This window comes from Plutella xylostella, chromosome 22, assembly GCF_932276165.1.
Source record: "Plutella xylostella chromosome 22, ilPluXylo3.1, whole genome shotgun sequence".
Lineage (NCBI taxonomy): Eukaryota > Metazoa > Arthropoda > Insecta > Lepidoptera > Plutellidae > Plutella > Plutella xylostella.
The window spans coordinates 3,548,043-3,571,672 of record NC_064002.1 but is presented as its reverse complement, the minus strand read 5'-3'; the positions used below and the strand labels follow the sequence as shown (position 1 = coordinate 3,571,672).

Genomic DNA, 23,630 nt, shown 5'->3' with positions numbered 1-23,630 from the left:
TATTTAGTGATTAAAACCTCAATATACAGTCCACTATTTAAACTTAATTATGTGGTTTTTATTTAAACGACCAGCACGCCACAAAATATGGTCCATCTTCGCCTAAATTAATAATTGATAAAGACATTAGTGTTGCGGTTCCATGCGGTGTTCTGTGCGGCTCACAATATCAACCGCCATATTGCGTAGTGCGGGACTTAAAATAAATTGCGTCGTGTGTGTGCGCAAGTGCCACTTCAATAAGTGACTATAAACTTTACTGTGAAAAGCTGTGCTTTTTAAAAAACTGTGACCTGTGTTGCTGGTGTTATTGGTGTCATAGGACTCAGGCTGTGCTATTGATAGCAATTATAAAAAGGACATTGTTACCGTGCTGTGCCATTGACAGTTATCAGCCACGCATTGCGTGGTACGAGTAATAGTGCTACCTAGTGTTAATCACAACATACTTACTGTGTTCGGGCTGTTGCTATTGAGCAGTATTTTAATACGAACATCAGGACTAAACAAACATAAATTCAGCCTGCTATTGAGGCTGGTGCATATCAATCTTCATAAATATCGTCATTCGAATAGCAGAGGACAAGGTGAGCTGACTGAGTTCACGGTCAAGGACGGGAGCGGGAACATACGTCATCGACTGATTCACACAACTCCACGAGGCATCCGCCTTTGACAAAAGGAGCGGGCTATATCGTGCTGCAACGGGTAGGAGCGAGACAGCGAGACGTCGCTGTGCGAAGAACCCACCAATTGCGGACGAGAGCGGCCTCGGTGAACGCTTCCGATTGGTTCGTGAATGAAGCAAGTTCGCGACAATTCATTCAATTTCATTCCTTGACGCGCGACGCGAGCGCCTTTGAACTGCGACTGCTGCGCATTAACGCCATTTTGTTTTCTCTGTTCTCTTTACTTATTACGCAGTGTGCTCAGTCACGTTTTTTTTCTATTAAAAGTGAAAACTATAGTCGAATTGCACAATATAACTGTATTAATTAATTTTAAAAGTACGATTCACAATGGAAGACGATTTAAAACGCATGGTTGCGACCAGAGGTCAATTTAAAGGTACTATCACTAGACTAAGTAACCTCAAATTAGAAAATGTAACAAGGGAGCAGGTTCTCGTTAAAAAGGAACAGCTAGTGTCTACCTATCATAAATATTGTGAACTAACTATTGATATTTCAATTCTAGACCCGAACGACGACGAAAAAATTGACGAGTATGAGGATAAATACTTGATAACTTTGGCGGCACTCAATCAATGGCTCAATGAACATCTGTCAGCAGGTAACATTGAAGGGCCTAGCCAACCCCCGAAGGTATCCAGTATGACTCATCAGAGTCTTCCACGGATCGAGATTGGAAAGTTCAATGGCCAGGTAGGCAAATACCACGATTTTGTAAACTTGTTCAAAAGTATCATTGACAATGACACTAGGCTGTCGCAATGCGATAAATTTTATTATTTAAAAACCTTATTAGAAGGTGAGGCTGCGGATGTGGTGCAGCATTTAAGCTTAAATGCCGAAAATTATAATGTTGCTTTGCAATTGTTAGCTGAGCGCTATGATAATAAGTTTAGGATAATTAACCATCACATAAACAGCATACTTGATCTACCTGTTATAAAGAAATGCTCTGCTGCTAGCTTAAGAGAGCTTGTATCCAAAACTAAACAACACTTGTCAGCATTAACTAACCTAGAGGTTCCCACACAGCACTGGGACTTAATGATTTTATGTATTTTACAGCGTAAGATTGACATGTACACCTTTAGATGCTTTCATCTAGAATTAAAAGATAACACTTTACCTAAACTAGATTTATTTCTGAAATTTCTAGATCAGCGAGCATCTGCACTTGAAACTGTGGCAGAGGTGCAACAACCGTGTACTTCTGTGAACAAATACCATGGAGCGAGCTTAGTGGCGGCTGCTGAGGGCCAAATAAGCAGATCATGTACCTATTGCCAGTCCAAGTATCATAACAAGCTTCATCAGTGCCAAAAATTCAAGCTAGCCTTGCCATCTGACCGCATAAAATTCGTTGAATCTAACAAATTATGCAAGCTTTGCTTAAACTCACATAAAGGTAAGTGTTACTTTGCGTTTAGGTGTGCTACATGTAAAGACAAACATAATACTTTAATTCATGACAGTGATAGTGTTGATTTATCAAAACAAGTTGCTTTATCAAGAAATTTAAGTGAAAATATATTATTACCTACTGTAAAGGTGAAGGTTTATGATAAAAATGGTAGGCCAATGTACTTGAGAGCCCTTTGCGACTCAGGTAGTCAAACTTCATTTATTTTGTCCGATGTGGCAAACAAAATTGATTGTCAATTGTTTAATGAGAAAACCATTATCAGTGGGATTTGTGGATCTAATGAAATCAAACAAAAGGCATCATTAACTGTTTATTCAACAGTAAACAACAATACACAAGATTTAACCTGTTGTGTAGTTAAAAATATAACTAGTAACTTGCCACAGTTTCCAGTTAACAAACAAAGCTTAAATATACCTCCAAATGTGCAATTAGCCGATCAGCAGTTTCACATTAGTGATAAAATAAGTATTCTATTAGGATGTGATATATTTTTCAGAATATTAATGAGAGAACAGCTGCCAGTGGCTCCAGGTGGGCTATATTTGCATAACACTATGTTTGGCTATATTGTAGCAGGCAAGTTACCACAGCATGGTAAGTATAAACAATGCCCGGTTAGTAACTTTTGTAGTAGCACAAGTAATATGATGTTAGACTCAGAGTTTGATCAAAATGAGATACAAAGGTTAAATTCAATTGACAATTCACTAAAAAGGTTATGGCAGTGTGAAGAGGTGCCTAAGGTCTATACAGAGGCCTCCTCAGAGCAGGAACTTGCTGAAATTCAGTTCTGTGAGTCAACAAAATTAATAGATGGTAGGTTTGAGGTGTCTTTACCTTTAAAGCAGGACTTTAAGGATATAAGGCTAGGTGATTCTTTATCACGGGCTCTTCAAAGGTTTTACAACCTAGAAAAGAGGTTCATTAGAGATCCTTCGTTACAGGAACCCTATAAAAAATTTATAGATGAGTATGTACAATTAGGGCATGGTAGATACTATGATATTAGCGATTACAATTTAGAGCAGGACCCGGTGTATTTCTTACCACACCATCCAGTAATTAATCAAAATAGTAAAACAACAAAACTTCGGGTAGTGTTTGATGGGTCAATGTTAACTAATGAAGGTGTTTCATTAAATGATCACTTATTAAATGGACCTTGTGTTCAAAATGACCTATTTAGCATTTTGATCTTATTTAGGTTAAATGGTAAATATGTGTTCATTTCTGACATTAAAAAAATGTTTAGAAATATTATGTTGAACAAAAAACAATGTTCACTACAAAACATACTGTGGAGAGACACACCACAGGAAGAAATAAGATGTATTCAATTGCTAAGTGTAACATATGGTCTCCGAAGTTCAAACTTCTTAGCTACAAGGTGTTTAAATGAGTTAGCTTACCGGTTCAAGGATAAGTACCCTCTGGGGGCAGCTACTTTGTTAAACAATGTCTATGTTGATGATGTCAGCGTAGGGAGTAATGATCTTGATGAACTCTGTGAGATTAAAAAACAGTTGACTGAGCTACTGAAGTTAGGTAGTTTTGAGTTGCACAAATGGAGTTCCAACCATCCAAAAATATTACAGGATATTCCTAAGAGTGATCAAAATCTTGAGGATATTGAGTTTTGTCAGCATGAAGATGCCTTTGTTAAAACATTAGGCATAAAGTACAATGTAAAAAAGGATACCTTTAATATAGGGTGTTCACAAAATGAGGTTCTTACAGAATATACCAAAAGACAGATTTTAAGTTTTTTGAGTAGTGTATTCGACCCGTTAGGTATAATAGGGCCTATAATTGTATTGGCAAAAATATTCATGCAACAGACATGGATGCTGAGGACTGCTTGGGATCAGGCAGTGCCCTATGATTTAAATAAAAAATTTAAAGAATTTGTTGAAAATTTGTTAGGTATGTCAGATATAGTGATACCTAGAAACATAAGAACATACGAACTTCAGTTAATAGAGCTAGTAGGGTTCTCTGATGCTTCCAACAAGGCATATGGAAGCTGTTTATATGTTAGAACTATTGATTATCAGGGAAATGTTAGTATGAACCTTCTATGTTCTAAATCCAGGATTAATCCTATGACTAAATTGACCACACCGAGATTGGAGCTCAATAGCGCATTACTGCTGGCCAAGTTAGCCAAAAAGGTGTATGACACTTTAAAAACAAAGTTTAGCTTAAATGTGTATCTATATGTTGATTCAACAATTGTTTTGGCATGGTTAAATACAGAACCAGTCAAATTAAGTGTGTATGTAGCCAATAGGGTTAAGATGATTCGTGACTTAACTAAAGAGTTTTTATGGCTGTATGTAAATACCACAAAAAACCCAGCAGACTGCCTATCCAGAGGTGTTGAGCCACACTTGTTACAAAATTATGATCTTTGGTGGTGTGGTCCAGATTATTTTAAAGAAAGTAGCTATGTACATAGTAGCAGGGGGCTTAATTTCCCAGAGCAAATTCCTGAAGTTAAGATTTGCGGTATTTCTATTGAAAAGAAAAAAGAAAAGTTTGAGTTACTGTCAAAATACTCAGATATAAATAAATTAATAAGGGTAATTGCTTGTATATACAGAGTTTACAACATTTGTAAAAAGGAAGGCCACTTAGGAGGTAACATAACTTGTGCTGAGTTAGACTTTGCATTAAAAATGATAATTAGGTGCGATCAAAAACATTATTTTGAAAGTGAGATGAATGCATTGACCTCAAATAAACCAATAAAAGGTAACCTTAGTTCATTGAACCCGTTCATTGATGACATGGGGCTACTGCGAGTAGGTGGTAGGTTGCAGCATGCTCAGATTCCTTATTTTCAAAAACATCCGATTATTTTGGCCAAGGGTTCAAATATTACGCATCTAATAATAGCTAATGAGCATAAGCTACTCATGCATGCAGGTCAAAGAATGATTTTATCAACTTTAAGCCAAAGGTATTACATTGTTAATGGATTAAGAGAAATAAAATGTGTTATACATAAATGTATTGTTTGTTTTAGGCTTAAGGCTAAAACAACGGAACAGCTGATGGGTTCATTGCCATTTGATAGGGTAAACCCTTGCCGTGCCTTTGAGAAAGTAGGTATTGATTATGGGGGTCCCTTCTCAGTTAAGGCACACCGTATCAGGAAACCATTAATTTATAAGGCATATATTCTCATCTTTGTATGCTTCGTCACAAAGGCGATACACATTGAGTTGGCTTCTAACATGACCACAGAATGCTTCCTGCAATGTTTAAAAAGATTTATAAGCCGTCGTAACAGGCCATCAATAATTTATTGTGATAATGCAGCTACATTCAAAGGGGCTAGCAACCAACTCAATGATTTATATTCAAATCACTCTAAAAAGGAGCACCAAGATACAGTGCATAGATTTGCAAGTGACTTAGGTATTGAATTTAATTTTATACCGGCATATTCACCAGTGTTCGGAGGTTTATGGGAGGCTGGCATAAAAAGTGCTAAATTTCATATGAAAAGGGTTATAGGCAACCAAGTACTCACTTATGAGGAGTTAAACTCTGTAATAATACAAATAGAGGGTGTATTAAACTCAAGACCACTCATCGCCTTACCAGCTACTGACACCACTGATATGGCCTATTTAACTCCTAGTCATTTTTTAACAGGAGCTGCTATGACTTCTATACCTGAACCTGATGTGAAAGATATACCCATTAATAGATTATCTTTCTGGAAACAATGTACAAAAATGATACAATGTTTTTGGAAGGCATGGCACAAGCAGTATCTTGTGCAACTACAGAACAGGCCCAAGTGGCGTTCTGATAGGCCTAACTTAGAAGTAGGTACTTTAGTAATAGTAAGGGAAGATAACTTACCTCCATTACAGTGGAAAATGGCTCGCATTGTAGAAGTGTATCCTGGTACAGATGGCAAGGTTAGGGCACTCACTGTTATTAACAGCAAAGGCACTAAAATGCGAACGAGTGTGCATAAGGTTTGTGTGTTGCCTATAGAATAAGTTATCTGATATCTGCTTACTTGATTCTGTCACTCAGCTCGATCTAGAGGTAATTTAAATTCTATTTGCTAGGTACTTTTTAGAGAATAAATAGTTTAGAATAATTATAACAGTATAATACCTTCAAATAATGTTGTGTTTACAAAATTACAGAGGTAATTTATACTCTTATTTGTCATACTCTTATCATACATGGTATAGAATAAGCTAATTGTTAGTAGGTATAATTAAGCATATTTAATCGTTAGTTAAGTTGTACTAAATACTTACCTAAACTTATGCTGTGTTAACAGTTGATTAAACTTAATAATAATTAATTATTTAAGCAGGTTCTTATGTAGCCATCTATAGAAACGTATAACCTAAGATAATTAAAATAAATAGGATTAATGAACTGTACTCAACATAAGTATTCTATAGATATAAAGAAAATGTAAGAAACTATTGTTTACTGATGATATTGTTACAATTTCATGTCAGCTATCTACCTATATTGTTACATAAATGTAATTTCAGTTTGGGAGCTTAATTTTTTTGATTTGTCAAACAATTATTGTTATTTTTGCCTTGGGCCCCAATTATGTACAATACATGCACATGAACATAGATTAGTTCCTAATTCAGTCGCATTAGAACCACCGTACTGTCAATGTGTGTCTTTATTTAGTGATTAAAACCTCAATATACAGTCCACTATTTAAACTTAATTATGTGGTTTTTATTTAAACGACCAGCACGCCACACCTAGTCATCATGATCTCTAAAATAGTATTGTGCAGAACTGCAGCCTACTCAGAACAGATTTTCATTTATCGAAAGATATACTTAGGCTTTCTATGTATTTATCGCAACAGGCCTATTCTCCGTATTTAATAACTTAAAGGGGGCAAACGTCCCTCAGAAACTAAAATTTAATATGTGAGGCGAAGATTTTTCCTAGAAACCAAGTAACTTGGTATCTGGGCATCACCAACTGATCCAGTCAGCGGTATAGTAATACCAATCTTACCTTAACCTTATACTAACACCTCAACACCCCTTATCCAGAACGTCTGCCGTCCCGGCACCATAACGAAGCCGGTGGCGCGTTCATCCGTCTCCAGCAGCGCAGCGGTGTCCCCCGAGGAGCGCGTGGGGGCCGTCCCGGGTGGGCCCCCGCGCGACCCGCCGCCCGCGCCGCTCACCGCCGGCGCGTCCATCGACCGGCCGCTGCCGCCCATCCCGGCGGAGCCCGCGCAGGCGCCGCCGCCGCCGCCGCTGTCGAGACGGGACTCTCAAAGTAAGCATTTGAATTGTGTATCAGTCTTTACCTGCGGATTCGGAGTGGGCCGTTGCCGCAAAAGACAAATAGTGGCAGTATCGCATACCGCACCAATAATACAATTGAAACGTTCTATCAGCGCCTAACCCCGCACCTCAAACGGGGACCTAAAAGTAGCTACTTATCTTCGACGTTCATCACATTTGTATTTATTTATTATTTATTACACAATGAAATTACAATTTTGTGGGATCATAAGATCGCAGTAAGTTGTCTGCACACTTCACTAGGCAGGCCCGTGCTGAAGTGTGAAGGTTCTGTTCCGTTCCTCATTATGCTTTCAATTTTATTAATGGAATGTTTTGAACATAGTATTATCATGCATCATCGCATATTTCAGACAAACCTTAGTAATATATGATATACACATATTGCTTTGTTTAGAATGCATATCTAATTAGTGTTACTTCCACTTCCAGTTTCGCAGACATCAGCGGTGTCGTCCACGTCGGCCGCCCCGACCGCCGCCGCCGCCGCCGCCACCGCCTCGCCCGCGTCCGGCGCCGGCGCGCGCGGCGGCTTCGCGCGGCAGGGCTCGCTCAGCGCCACGCTCACCGAGGACGCAGAGGACACCATGAAGAACCTCCGGAAAACATTCGCCGGCATCTTCGGAGACATGTAAACCACCCGCCGAAGACATCAAATTGTTATTCTTTATGCGTAGAATAGCTAACTTCTGAGCATGAGGAGATTGTTTAGTTTGTTACTACATTTTGTGAGATTCATTTCCTACGCCAATATTCAATACTCAAGTCACGTGTTTTAAATGTGGCCCAAAGTTCAAGTTTGCTACACAAGTTTAGAAGGGACCATCCTTCGAACCGATTGGGACGCTCAACCGAAGCGGAAATAAACATTAGTTAATGTAACATAAATACTATAGGTTTTTTACAATAAGTTTGTAATATGAAGTACGAATCAACTGAGCTGTATTGTGATCGAATCTGTTCGCATATACGGACCATTGTCCGTGGCACCACTTTGTAGAATAGACTCTGTTTCCGTCACCTCTAGTAGTCGCTGCAAATTTCATGGATGTTTCATGAGCTTGTGTACCTACTCAACATTATCAACTTTGGATAGGGCTGATAGACTCACACACGCACCAACTGTGTTTGCAATATCTACATAGCGATGCATAGTATGCATTCTGTCACTTGATGTCCTCTGCTTTTACTATCAAATTACTCTCCTTTCTCCTGCAAAACCTTCACATATAATGAGTATTACTTAGATATCTCTATATATTATATCATCGATACGATGACAAATATAAATAATATGTGTAGCAATAAGTAGAATTGAATTTATAAGAGTTTATTCCTTTCATCACCGACTCCCGTAGGTTACTAATATACTGACATTGGTTCCGTTATAGCAAATTCACTTCAATCATGTGAGTACGATGAACATGAAATTGTTAGAACGTGTGCGGCAATGCTAACGAAGACAATATTGTTAAATGCAAGAATTATTCCACAGTTTACGATTATATCTCTTCTAGTTGTATCTCAAGAGTAGCTGTAAGTGAACTTGTTGTTTATTACATGTAATCATTTCAAACGTTTACGTCTGTTGATTTCGTAGTAGTTTCCTACTGTTGCCCGCTGGGATTTTTTTTCGATGAAAAACCACGTGGAAATAAGTCATGTGTCGTCATGTCGGCTTAGAGTTGCTATCGCCGATTCATTTCATAATTATGACTATAAAAGTTATACGGTTTAAGCTTAATATTATATACTATTGGAATACTTATTCATTAGCTAAAGAGACTCATACTCTATACTTCTAGTCCTGGTGCGCTATCGGACATTATTACCGTTAATGAGCGATAGTTTGGACATTTTACCATTTATTACATACATAACCCAAGTGTTATCGTAGATTTTACAACGAAACATTAGTAAGAAAGAAACATAGATTCATAAAATACGAATAAGGTCCGTAGTTTTTTTCCGTTAGATTATACTAACATGCGGTCTATCAATTTTAATAGCATACGATATCCATAGTGACCTGTACCAGGGATATGTTATGTGACCTTACGGCATTGTCCGAGGTGTGTTGGTATTGTTAGGTTAAGTTTTGCACCAGTAGCTAGATGGAAGAACACTAACACGTAACCATAAGTGTCTATAAAATGCGCAATTATTTAGCTAAATATAAGCGCCGTAAGTAATAATCGTCGGTTCGATTACATTTTTACACTATTTATGTAGTGTTTATGTACATCAGTAATAAAATTATTTAGATTATTTCGTAAGTTCTAGTCAAATTTAGTTAAATCTTCAATGTTATATGGATTTTCTTTTAAATTTATATTCATACATACATAATATTATAATATACTGAAGTTAATATAACGCTGTTGTTGTTGTTGCTGAACAATTTATATACTATGTACTCTAATGAGAAATAACGATTTAAGTACTTATAAAGATATTTATCATGATAGTATATATAGAAAAAAATGGACACTCTACTGCCGTAGTCGCGTCGTTATCATTATCGTACATGGTACATATTCAAACATCAAACTATAAGCCATCCAACTTTTTGAAAACGGAGGTCACACATCTACATCACAAAAGAAAATGGCAATGAAACTCCACGAGTATCTTTTGAACTGAAAATATAGTATCATGATAAAATCGGAATTTTAAAGAGTAAGAGACGTGGTTTGTCTAGCGCCCATCAGATAGTTTGTATGAATAGCAAATTGGCATTTTATAAAGGAGGAAAAACACTAATATGGGAGCCTAAGGTATATCACTACATACCTACTCTAGCAATCCACGTCTTTTGAAAAAGTATAATACTACCGGAATATGAATGCATGTTAATCTTTATGACATAAAATAATAAATACCTCTTTTGGTAAATCAATAAATATACAGGTCTTTTCATAAGCACCCTTTTCCCTGGTAAACGCATATACAAACATTATTCAATATTATCAAATACTCACCTTTGGTTGGTTCAGTAAATAAAAGACCGAGATTATAATAACCAATTCCAGTAACATTTATTATCATAAAAACTGCATTATAAAACAAATAAATTATAGTGTGATTAAGTAACTGGTATATGGTAACATGTAAGACGATAGCCGCGATTTTATGTTGTTTAAACTATAATTATAATATTTTAATAGATAATCAATAACGAATGGACCTTTACCTGATTATATCCCTTAACTCATTTAAGAATCACAATCCATATTGTAAAGACTCAAATTTTAGATAGGTACAAAATATAATGAAGGTATGGTTTGGTGTCATTGATGCAAACGCTTTTCTATCAGATTGGGACTAACATAAATACCATAAAAGTGCAGCAATACCCCTACAATGTAGTGCAAAGCACAGTGCAATCCTACTAATATTATAAAAGTGAAAGTTTTTGAGTATGTGTATGTTTGTTACTTCTTCTTTACGTCCAAACGGGTGAACCGATTTAATGTTTGGTATGGAGTTAGCTGACAACTGATTGAAGAATACTCACAAACTTCCGCCTTTATAATATTAGTAGGATACAAATAGTGTTAAATAACCTAGGTGAGTTTGCAAGTAAGGCTGTGCGCGGGCGTGTCCATTCCAGTGTTAAGGCTGTAGTTGCGGTACATGCCGCACGCCGCCAGGTGGTTAGAGAACTTCTGGCCCTGGGGGAAGAACACCGACGGCACCGAGTGGTAGCCTGGAAAGGGATAATATGCTGTAAGTATCACAGACCATCATGCCCCACTGCGGGGTCTCCTTCAGGAAGGTTTTAAGCCTAGTCCACCACGCTGGCCTAGTGCGGGTTGGTGGCCCTATTAAGCTGTAATGTTAAGGAAAAAGAGTAAGTTGTCTTCTTAATGCGAGCGTTAACCGCCCTCCTTAGCCTCCCGTATGATGCCATCGACACGCACTGTATGTAACAGTTTGGAGCAATGGTTTCTTTTATAAGTACTTATCGATGAGAAATGATTTAAGGAAGAATAATCTACGGCCTCGTCAAGTAGGATTTGTTGGATTCCATCATCAGCTAACAACCATCCTCTGATTGACAATATTATAAAGGCTTCCGTAAAAGATTGCACACTTATTGCACTAGCCATGCCTTCTGATGGCGCAAGTGAGTGAGAGCAACATGGCAAGATAGCATAATAATTGATGTGTATTTATATTCTTGATCTACTTAGTATGTGAAATGCTTTCACCTGGTGGGTACCATCCGTATTCGCTGGAGGTGGTGCGGTAGAAGGGGTGCTGCTTGTTAACCTGAGAGCCGTACCCATTGAACCAATCTGAGACAAACAACCATCACTGATAAAGGGCCTTAATTATTACTTTGTTGTTAACTACTTAAGTGGGTAAGTGCACAGGTAAAAATATATTAAATTTACTGAAAATGAATGTTTCCTTTAAAATCAGATGTTTGACAAGACATGTTTGCATGCTTTTTCAAGAATTTAAAATAATAATGTAGTTTTTACAATTATTGTTCATGATTTCGGGGTCTTCGGCAGCGTTGCTTGGGGAAATGCGGCGATACAATTCTACCAGTAACTTGCATGAAAATCTGCATGCTCCATTTGCCCACACATGTGCTGAAACTTTGTACGAGACGTCTAGCGGATCATCCTACCATCGTCGCTTTTATCCCCCAATAACAGACTAATGCTACAACATCCAAGCCTGCCACAAAAAAGACAAACCCTTTGGCTCATAAAGCTGTCGTGAAAGAACAAAAAGACAAAACTCTATATTTTTTATTATTATTATTTATTTATCAAATTATTTTACAGAATTATTGATTACTTATATCATTGCATCACAAAAATCACAGAGATTTGTCCGTGATGAATCATTCTACGTAATTAGGTACTTAATAACTAATTATACTTATTTATATTTTATACAATACACAAACTTATTCAATATTACACGTTAATTAAATGAGTACAATAGTGGGTAGTTTAATAATAAACCATCAGCCAAACATACAAGATAGTTGGTGCATATTCGAACAGTGTTAAGTTAAAGTAATGATATATAGTATGATTTTATTTTGTGCTTGATATTTTTCGGTGTAATTAGATTTCTAATATTTTGGTCCATTTTATTAATAAGTTTTGGCATTAAATACGCACAGTGCCGTTCGCCGTAAACATTGTTTGCTCTAATCATGCTATACTTGTTTTGTGTGACCTTTCGTGTATGTATAGGGTGAGATACTTTTTTCAGGTGGTCTAGACAGAAAAATTGTTCCTTGAGGAGGTTTACTTCTACTTTTTGGTAAATTGGTAAGACGTTACAATGTTTGAAGAGTTTTGGTGGGTTGTCATCATATTTAAGTTTAATCTGGGGCGAAACAATGAGTTTTAGTATGCGGTACTGCAAGTTAAGAATTTTGTCCAGGTATGTTTTATACGTTCTGCCGTAGCTGCTGAGGCCATATGACACAACAGAATCTACCATAGCGTTATACAGCGTGAGACGAACTGAAAATGGAATTCTATTTTTAACCACATACAGTTTAGCCAAGAATGCTCTCAGTTTGTTGCAGACACTTTCGATGTGCTTACTCCAGTTAAATCTATCATCAATAGTTAGACCCAAATAGGTATGAGCTTCAACCACTTCAATCAGGTCGCAGCAGGCATCACATACGTTCGGTGAGATGCTATGTACGCATTTATGGGAATGGGCTTTGAGCTGAGATGTAAGGTCTCCTTTGAGATACGGAGACTTTATATGCATAAGCTTAGTCTTTCTCGCGTTGAGCACCAGTCCTGAGTCATGACACCACCTGCATAGGTTGTCGAAGTCATCTTGCAGCATACTCAGAGCAGAATCCACATCGTCATTGGCTAGGATTAGGCAGGTGTCATCTGCGAACTGATACACGTTACTATGTGTTATACACAGGCCCATGTCGTTTACGTAGGTCAAAAAGTGTAAGGGACCAAGGACCGATCCTTGAGCAGTACCTACGCTGACGTTTTTTATGTCACTCAGACTCTCGTTGATTTTGACGCAAGACTTACGTGCTTGTAAGTAGCTTTTGCACCACTCACACCCAGTTGCAGAAACGTCCTTTAAGTTTTAAAAACATCATTAAACCTTAAAGTCCAATTAAGTCGTTGCAGAAAAGCACTTTAATGTGACGTTTTATGAGACTTTTAAATTTATCTAATGAAATGTCAAATTTACCCTAATGAAATGTCAATGTCGTTTTTTCTTCACTTTTGCGTTGCACAAAGCCACATTAGCCACTAAAGTGACTTTATTTTGACGTTTGGTCCCTTCAAATATACTTCAAATCTAATGAGCCAAAAAGCATCCATTATAACCAATTTTAAAATTATTTTCTTATAATAATTTATGTATTTGAAACTATTTCAATCAGTGTAGTGTCTTAAACAGAATTGTAATCGTTATCATAGCAGAGGAAAACATGTATGTGCTTGAATCGGAACCAATACACAAGTACTTATTACCAAAATTTCGCAATCTATCTATGCAGTGTTATCTCTTTATAAATAAAAAACAGTATTTAAAAATTGTATTTTTAATGTTTAATATTACTACAATAGTAGGTAATTCATATTTATAACTATGATTGTTGAATAAAATTCAATTCTCTGCGGGTTGTTAGTGCCTGCACCTCTGGCTCTCTGATGAAACCTGCCCAGCCTGCGTCTGCATATCCACAAAGCGGCTTTCCTGTACTTCTTCAATACGTAAGGCACTGGTCTTCCAGAGACTCTGGTCGTAGCAGCATCTAACATACCAGTTAAAACAGTAACGAATAACGCGTTTTCTTCCGCAGTTTATTTCAGGTCACACCTGCATTTTTCACTTGTTTATCTTCCAGTATCAGCATAATTTTGCAGTTATGTAGTTAAGGGGATCCCTAAAGCTAAAATGCTAAAGTCGGCTTGATATACTTGATTAGATTGGAAAAACGGTGGCTTCTATCACATTGATAAAAATATATTTTGTAGCAGAGGGTATACTGAACATGTTAGTTGCTTATAAATTGGTGCAGGATTATAATAAGTATGTTAAAAAAAATTGCAAACACACCATGTCTTTTGCCATTTTTTGACTTATTATGAAAAAACCCTCGAAATCAGAGGGCCCATTTTCATGGAATCTTATATGTATGTGTAGGTAATTAAATTCTTAACAAAGTTACCTTAAAGAGTTGGATTTAATGGACCAGAAGTCAACTTTTTTTGCAAAAAACTAATAAATTCCGGTTTAAAAATGATGACACCGTGACAGATTTCAGATTTCTTCAGTCGTCGCCCTGGTGGCGGCCTGTTAGGAGCGATACCCACGCCATTTTATTTTTTATCAAATATTTCACAAAAACTGATTAAATCAACAAATTATGACTACAAGTATTATAATACATATGCATTTGCTATGGAAAGTTAATTTTCTAATCATTTTAGATGCAGAAAAGCCGAAAATTCTTAGAAAACATTTCGCCTTTTCGATTTGTTTACATTTTTTACTATAGAGTTACAGATGCATAGATAAAGGTAAACATTGCACATAATGACACTTATTAGATTCTCCGAATAAGAACTATACGGTCAATGCAGTATGCCAAAGCGCGAGCCTGTTTATATTCTGAGGGGTAATTTATTTTATTTTAACGGTTGTGTATGCTAGGTAAGCTACACAATATACAGGGTGTTGAAAAGTAAGTTCATAATTTGTTTTATTTGAAACCAAAAACCGTAGTTAATTAAAAATATATATATTTTAAGATGTGGTAGTCTGTACACTACAGGTTGTTAAAAATAAGTAAGTATTTTTAAAAATTGAAGATCTAAAATTTACATAATTTTTTAAATCTATTTAACAAGCTTTGCAAAAAAGCGATTAAGTGCGACTGTATCTCGCCATGAAAAAAATGAAATGTTTACTGTAGCTATGAATTTTATTTTTTTGCGTTACAAGTGGAATAAAATACCGCATAATATTATGTACAACTATGTAAGAGCCTAGTTTAAAAAAAAAAACTCATAAGAAAATATTAAATACACAGGTTTTTTAACCCCTGAAGGAAATAGAGGGGTGTTATAAGTTTAAAGTAAGGGCTGAATTTTTTTTTTAAATTAGGGTGATAGGTAATGTATATTTTTAATGATTTTTTCAAATAGATAAATGTTATACCATTTTTAAATTGCCATAAAATTACCTATAGTTATAGTTATAGAAAAGGGCAGGGCTACCAGTGCCCATTCGCCACTGCAACCTAAAAGATCTATAAATTATGACTCCCCATGCCGAGTCTCACTCTACAGGCCCAGGTCTTTTATAAACCTGATATTACCTATACAGGATGTTGCAAAAAGGGTATACTGTGCCGAAAGGGTTTGACTCAGGGGTTATTCTGAACAACTTTTGTTCTCCAAGTTTTGGAAATTCTCGAAAAATAAATTCGGTCTCTATAGTAAAAAGTCACGTGATCGAATAAGTTTCTATGTAAAAGGTTTTGTTACGTGAATTTTCAAAATTGTAGAAGAAAAGTGGATCAGAATGGCACCTAAATCCACTTTTGGCTAAGCTTTATACCCTTTTTTCAATACCTTGTATAAAATATCGTCAGCGTCACCTTAGATCGTAATCATCGTAACTCCTCGTGACCAAATTTTAGAGGAGACAAAAATACTGTTTTATTTGTAGTTCTAGTTGGCATACTACCCACCTAAAGTTTTTTTTTAACTAGCCTAAAAATGATTTGTTTAGACAGTCTATCTTCCTGTTCAACCGCAGCCTGAGTGCCAGTGACTCAATGACTGAAAGGAGGCCATTAGTGCTCCTAAATAAATAAAGCAGGCCTGTAGATTATCTTTCAGTGTACCGACACATCTGATTGCTGTAAGAGCCTGATAAGCTCTTCGAACGAGTCATACCTCTGTGGTGGTACGGTTTCGACCTTTCGGACAGTCAGTTTGGCATCCGAAATGCGGATTCGAATAGTGGGTACAATACTTTGCGTTCGTTCACTGTCGGAGCAGGATAAGAACCACGGGCGAGTTGTTGCGCTGGCTGTTTGCTTAAAAATAGTAACCGCGTTCAACTCTATCCCCTAGAGGGCGAACCTTTAGGGCGGCTCTTGTATACCATCACTTGTCTTCTTATCTGCAGAAAATTGACAGAGGTCATACGTGTCTAACAAGTACATTAAGGATGCGAAAAGAGAGGGTTTGTTTTCACTGAAGAAGTTCAGTTGCGGAGTTCCACAGCGGTAGGTCTTGGACCCCTCTGCTGTGGAACTTGGCATACAACGCGGTCCTGCAAATCAAGCTCGCAAACGGCGTTAGCACAGTGCATTTTTCTAATGTCACACAGGTCGTGAGGTAGGCTGAGAGCCTCCTTCGGGGATGACATCCCAATGATTCATTACGAAAAAATTGCTGCAGCTGTGCTCGCCATGCAGTGCATGGGCTACTTCCGAATCTGGGGGGCTGTTGCAAAGGAGTCCGTTGCCTCTATACGGTACGGGTTCCGTGCGATCTATGATCCTTCCGGGAGCACCTGTCTTGTCAAGTCGAAGAGAATGGCTCGTATTCGACGCAACCTGCAGTACTGGTGGGATTGGTTGGAGGACAGGACAGCAGGAAGCTGCAGCAGCCGTCATGCTGTGATTCGACGCATAGATGCAAAAAAAAGTTGAAAGTAACTTCATGTTAATAAAATATTAGATCTTAATTTAACAACATAACATTGCAAAAGAAAAATTAACATTGTTGAGTATGTTATTGTAATTTACTAAAGTAGTAATAAAAACAAAGGCTTATTGCATAGTTTTCGTTCACGTTCGCCTACATCGCACGTTGTATATGAGAATAAAGGGTATAATTACTAAGTTTTCTTGTTTAAAAATCACGGTTTGGGGTTTAGAGGAAAACAAATGGTAAAATGCGGAATACAGTTTTTTTTTTCGAATAAAGAGGAAAACATGTGAATTCAAAAAACGTTTCTATTGACACCAAAGAGTACTTTTCGCCGAGAAAAGTGGAGTTACAATGTTTGCGATCTAAAGTGATGATAGAACTAGAACTTATTTTTTCAGTTCACCTGCTGTTGAGTGAAATCGTAATTAGGTAAATGACTCCTTGACATGAAAATAACTTTTTTTTTATAATCGTTATAACAAAACCGTTTTTTTTAATACAGCAATATTTGTAGGTGTACTTACAGTGAGCAAAAGAGCGCAGCAAGGTGTAAATTTTTTGGTTTTTAAGAAACAAAAATATTATTTCTATCATATCCCAAATACACATAAGTACTTAAAAAAAAAATACACACTCTCGCCTTGTACTAATGTACCCCCTTGCGGGGGTACTTACATGTTATTATTTTTCTGGTGACCTCCCCATATCCCTTTGCCAGCTACGTAACCTTTTGTGACACCCTGTATATGCAGAGTTCTGCAAACTACTGTTCTGCTTTTGAAACACCAAAAAAAAACAGGTCGTCTAACTAAAAGGTCACGTGACCAAAAAAAAATTATATGAAGAAGCGTTTTTTTCATGAATATAAAAAATTACGTAGGATAAAAGTTTTTCAGAGTGACGCCTGAGTAACGCCCTTTCGGCTAACTATACTTTTTTTATTACACGGGGGCAGAGTTTAATACAACACCCTGAACTATTAAACTCTGATAATATTTTCGCGATTTTTTTACATTCTGATTTCATTTCCTGGCTTAGAAATAACATCAATAACATGCTGCACACGTAGGTTTCGGCATAGTATTAAACCCTTTTTGCAACAACCTGTATAAATATCGGCACGGGTACGACTTTATATATAATTAATTATTAAATATTAAAAATACTTTCAAATAAAAATAAATATTTTCGTATCACAAAACAATATTACTTACTTAGTATATTTTTAACAAAGTGGCATGTCTTCACTTTTATGTTTTCGAGTACTATGTTAAAATTTCATGTCATTGTCCGTAGAACGCCCCGCATACCTCAACCCCCCCTCACTAGATTTGACAGATTCTGATTTTCTTCCAGCTTTAGTGACAGCCTTAAGTAGGTAACACAAAATTGTAATTATAAAGAAAAACGATGCGGTGGTAGGTATTGTTTGTTTATTTTTATTTGTTGACATTTCATTTTGCGTTTTGTTATAGGTGAATCAAATCTCAGAATAATGTAGAATTTCTTTGATTATTGTAATTTTATGCCAAACTTTATGATTTTTGCATGATCAAAACGCATTCCTTCACTCACTTCTACTCCTTAGTTCATTCATTTCCTAATGAGCACAGAGTAGATATTTTTAACTGGTCATTACTTAAAGGAGAATTTTCTATGTCTAAAAAAGTTTTGTGCAACAACTTTAAAATAATGGAATCATTCGTCGTAATGACACTTTAGCAAAAGTGATGTTTTAATGAAGCTTTCTGCAACTGGGTGTCAAGCAGGCTACCTCTAATACCATTGGAACTTAATTTTTCTACAAGTTTAGCGTGATTTAGTGTATCAAAAGCGCGCGAGAAATCGATGAATAGGGCAAGTACATGTTTTTTATTATTGAGGTAAGAGTTGACGTCATCTGTGAAATTGGATAGTAGTGCAGTCGTACTTTTCCCAGGTTGGAATCCAAATTGTTTCGATGATATAATATTATTTATTTTATAGAATGAGTGTATTTGGTCACTGATTACTTTTTCAACAATTTTATTAATAGTGGATAAAAGTGTTATCGGGCGATAATCGGCAGGGTTGTCTTTTTTGCCTTTCTTAAAGACAGGTCTTATGCAGCCTATTTTCAGCCCATCAGGATACTCACCTGCAGCGACTGATGTATTAATCAAATTTACAATAGCTTTTGTGATATTATTCGCTATCCTTTTGATGTCAATTGTTTTGATCCCATCAATGCCTGGGGCTTTAAAATTATTTAAGCTCTTTATTATCTTAATTACCTCACTAGCTGTAGTTTTTTGAAAGCGCATACTAACATCCACCGGTTGAATATCTAGATTACACAATTCTAATTTACAGTTAGGCAATATATCAGTGACAGATTTCTCAAATTCAGAAGCAAATAAATCAGCTATTCCTTTGGGGTTAAGATCCTGTAAGGCGAATGCATTCAATATTGAATCATCAATCGACTGCCGCACTCGTCCACAGATCTGGTTAACAATTTGCCAGAGGGTTCGGGGGTTACCGTAATTCTCTTTGATTATATTTTATAATATTAGGCATGATCAGTATCAGTCTCACACCTCAGTGCCCGCATGTCATGGTTATCAGATAGAACTAAAGGGTAACAGGTTCATTGACTTAACGATTAGACCAATCGGTAATTCCTGTATGTTTAAAGAAATAACAGTTAACTGAAACCTTAAAGAAAGAAGAAAAATCATCAGCATAGCTTGATACAGTTTTTTTTCATTCATCCATGTAGAGTTCGTGTAGCTTGAGGTTAAGGTCATATTTATAAGATCCGATAATTTATTGACAGTGCAAACAATGCAATAAGACTAATTAGCACTTCCTAAACTACTTACGTGGATGCTCAAACCGTGGAGGCAGGTTGCAGGTATGGAACAAGTCAGAGGTCTTCACTCCCTGGCACCTGATGGCCTCCTGCAGGCACGCCCTGTTGTTGCAAGTCGCTGAACAGAACCCTGGACTTCTGCCCTCTTCATCACTAGGGGCACCAGGTTGGCCCTGATGAGACATACTGGTATATAATTGGTAAAATAAAGAAACTCAAAAGGAATATAGAATCGGGGCGGTTGCTGGTGTTGTTGATAAGATAAATTGATTGATTGTTGACATCGCCATGGTTACGGATAATAACAGTCTATGGATGTATAGTGCGACAAACTTATCTGTTCCGGTGACAGTCAACTAAATTTATCCATATCTCAATATTTACTAATCCTAACTAATATTATAAATGCGAAAGTAACTGTGTCTGTCTGTCTGTCTGTCTGTCTGTCTGTCTGTCTGTCTGTTACTCTTTCACGCCAAAACTACTGAACGGATTTAAATGAAATTTGGTATACATACGGTCTAGACCCTGGGAAAGAACATAGGCTACTTTTTATCCCGGAATTCCCACGGGAAAACTTTTTAAGGCGAAGCGAAGCGCGTGGGAACAGCTAGTAAATTATATATTGATATAGAGTAGATGGGTTTATTAAAACCGCAAGAATAAATTACCATTACGGTAAAACTTAACATCTTAAAGAATGAAGAAATATTAGAAATTTACGAGAGCTCTCACCGGAACAGATAAGTTTGTGGCCAATGATTTCAAAAGGAAGGATAGGCCCTTCAGAACATTTTACTCAAACCTTCTTCATACAAGCAAAATAACTGTTATCTGTCATAATTTGTTTGAACTATGTCAGTGCCTAGCAACTATGTTGACGACGTAACCTTGTACGTGCGTTAATAATTTACCATCCCAGACATTGTTTTATTATTTGCAGGCGCCATATCAATAATTTAAGACAAATCCAACTACTAAAATTAAAACTGTTTTGGGCTGTAGACCTGTAGAGCGTCCCGTACAAATGGACTAATAATCACGCTCCAAAACGTAAGTGTGTGCAACAAGAAAATGTTCTCGGAGGATAGTCAACAAAAAATGACGTCCGCACAAGGTTACAGCGCGCAGCCATTGTAGACTTTGGTAGTATAATAATTATCACTTTATAATGTGTTTATTACTTAATTTAATGGTAATTACCGATGATACGATATTCTATGTTTCTTTTTGACCTTCGTATAATGGTTTTTGCACCCTTTCACAACACAACTACATATTTATCACAAGATTCACAAGACCATCTCTCGGCCACAGACAACTGTCGACTGAGGAGCGTTGGCCATAGAGAAAAAATAAACAATTGTGAAAAGAGTGGCATCTCGAGGAGTTTTTTGTCATACTCTATACGTCATACTGAGCCTACAACGCCATCTCTTTATATTGCTCAACCTCATTGTACATACATACAGGGTGCCCTGTTGGGACACCCTGTATATATAGATATTGTTATCACAAGTTAATAGCCGGATCTCCACCAAACGATCCAATGCGATCCGATCGCCCGATCCAAGAAGTTTAGTATGTAAGATTCCTTGGATCGCGCGATCGGATCGCGTTGGATCGTCTGGTGGGGATCCGGCTATTAACTTCAATCTATAAAGATATAAGACATATTTGCGTTAACGTAGTTACACCACACAACAGTTATTACATTTATCAGCTAAATTTAAGTTCAATCTATTTATGTACCTACCTACATGCAACAATAAATAAAAAACAAATTATTATATAATTCTTTATTACCTCGCATACGAGTATAACAATGTTTCAGTTCAGTTTTGTTCATGTCACTTGTAAAATAATATGCGAGTGGGTGTGTGTATTCCTTTCACCATGAAAACCAATTCATGTTTTGCTAGTTTATGTTTCCCAAGAGAAGCAAATCTTGTCACTTGTGGTGATAAAGTCATTTCATCCAATAGTGCATCATTTATCCTCGCGAGGCAAATCTTTGACGACATTTATCAGTTTGGTACACATAGTATTTTAATCTTCAGCGGATATGAAGATGTCGATCGCTCTTTGCCAGTGCCGCCATGTCAGCTCGGTTCCCGTGGAACCACATGGAACCTGGATCCATATGGAATCTGTCAGGTCACAAGAATTTCATAAAAACACTTTTTGCGGATAAAGATGCTTTTTCTTGACACACCATGTTTATTTTTATTTGTAGGTATATACAATTTATAAATAACGATATACCGAGAGTATAGGCTTTTATTACAAAAATGTTATTTGCGAGACATTGTAAGACAACTGAACTGACACTGACACGCAATTTCTTCATAAAAGCCATAGATCATGACAATGTTAACATTCAAATACTACTTATCTATGTGTCTTGTTATTGTTCTATGGTCTTGTTGATAACGCCATCTTACATCTTTTTTGGTAATAAGAGTAATATAAAGAGATGGCACTACCTTCTACTAAAAGTTCAGCCATTAAGGCACTGACCCACCCCTGGCGTTGGCCCTAAAATTACGATTTTGGGGCCAACGCGCGGGTGCCATTTTTTTGAGTGGGAGGCCCTGTCCTTACGCTAGTAATATATATGTCAATGTAGTAAAATAATTATCACTTTATAATGTGTTTATTACTTAATTTAATGGTAATTACCGATGATACGATATTCGATGTTTCTTTTTGTCCTTCGTATAATGGTTTTTGCAGCCTTTCACAACACAACTACATATTTATCACAAGATTCACAAGACCATCTCTCGGCCACAGACAACTGTCGACTGAGGAGCGTTGGCCCTAAAATTAAGATTTTAGGGCCAACGCGCGGGTGCCATTTTTTTTAGTGGGAGGCCCTGTCCTTACGCTAGTAATATATATGTCAATGTAGTAAAATAATTATCACTTTATAATGTGTTTATTACTTAATTTAATGGTAATTACCGATGATACGATATTCGATGTTTCTTTTTGTCCTTCGTATAATGGTTTTTGCAGCCTTTCACAACACAACTACATATTTATCACAAGATTCACAAGACCATCTCTCGGCCACAGACAACTGTCGACTGAGGAGCGTTGGCCCTAAAATTACGATTTTAGGGCCAACGCGCGGGTGCCATTTTTTTTAGTGGGAGGCCCTGTCCTTACGCTAGTAATATATATGTCAATGTTTGTGGCACTACAGAGAAGAGATTTTGTTGCTAAGAGGGCGGTGGCTGGCACTCGCATGATCCTATCATTAGGAGAGCGAGGCTATTATTCTGAGTTCAATAATATGAGAGAGGAATCTCACCTTCTCGTTAGATTAGTACTTATAGTGCCACAAACTTATCTGTTCCGGTGAGAGCGAACTAAATTGGTCCATACCTCATTACTTACTGAATGAATTTCATATTGACATAGATTATATGGACCAATTTAGTTCGCTCTCACCGGAACAGATAAGTTTGTGGCACTATATGTTCCTTGAGTCTCACTCATCAGAAGACATTGTATCCCACCCCATAATTGACCCTCTTTATATACAGGGTTATTGGTAAGTAGACCGGATCCTTTCAGGAGGTGATAGAGGAAGGCATTTCCAGTCGATTGAACCCAATAATGCAT

General features: G+C 36.9%; 3 protein-coding genes across 8 annotated transcripts in view; 2 read left to right on the top strand and 1 right to left on the bottom strand.

The window, feature by feature from the left end:
• Positions 1-8,080, top strand: part of LOC105394127 (synapsin) — a 64,493-nt gene extending 56,413 nt beyond the window's left edge. The window contains exons 13-14 of the mRNA XM_048629090.1: positions 7,185-7,416; positions 7,878-8,080. Coding sequence (XP_048485047.1) covers positions 7,185-7,416; positions 7,878-8,080 — 435 coding nt within the window. The remainder of the gene's footprint in view (positions 1-7,184; positions 7,417-7,877) is intronic.
• On the top strand, positions 117-6,844 carry LOC119693710. Of its 6 annotated transcripts, XM_048629312.1 has the most exons (4): positions 124-1,068; positions 1,198-1,385; positions 1,849-2,097; positions 2,615-6,844. In XM_048629312.1, the coding sequence occupies exon 4, from the start codon at positions 2,622-2,624 to the stop codon at positions 6,135-6,137; it is 3,516 nt and encodes a 1,171-aa protein (XP_048485269.1). In that variant the 5' UTR covers positions 124-1,068; positions 1,198-1,385; positions 1,849-2,097; positions 2,615-2,621; the 3' UTR covers positions 6,138-6,844. The 6 variants fall into 6 exon arrangements, 4 of the variants coding, with proteins under 4 accessions (XP_048485270.1, XP_048485269.1, XP_048485268.1 ...); XM_048629311.1 differs by having other exon boundaries at positions 1,849-6,844; XM_048629313.1 differs by having other exon boundaries at positions 117-2,097.
• A 2,893-nt stretch (positions 8,081-10,973) lies between the features above and the next one.
• On the bottom strand, positions 10,974-20,274 carry LOC105387924 (piercer of microtubule wall 1 protein). The gene is made up of 3 exons (XM_038105643.2): positions 20,008-20,274; positions 11,660-11,746; positions 10,974-11,154 (listed from the first exon to the last, which is right to left on the bottom strand). Exons 1-3 carry the CDS (start codon positions 20,180-20,182, stop codon positions 11,012-11,014), a joined length of 405 nt encoding a protein of 134 aa, XP_037961571.2. The 5' UTR covers positions 20,183-20,274; the 3' UTR covers positions 10,974-11,011.
• Positions 20,275-23,630: the final 3,356 nt, after the last annotated feature.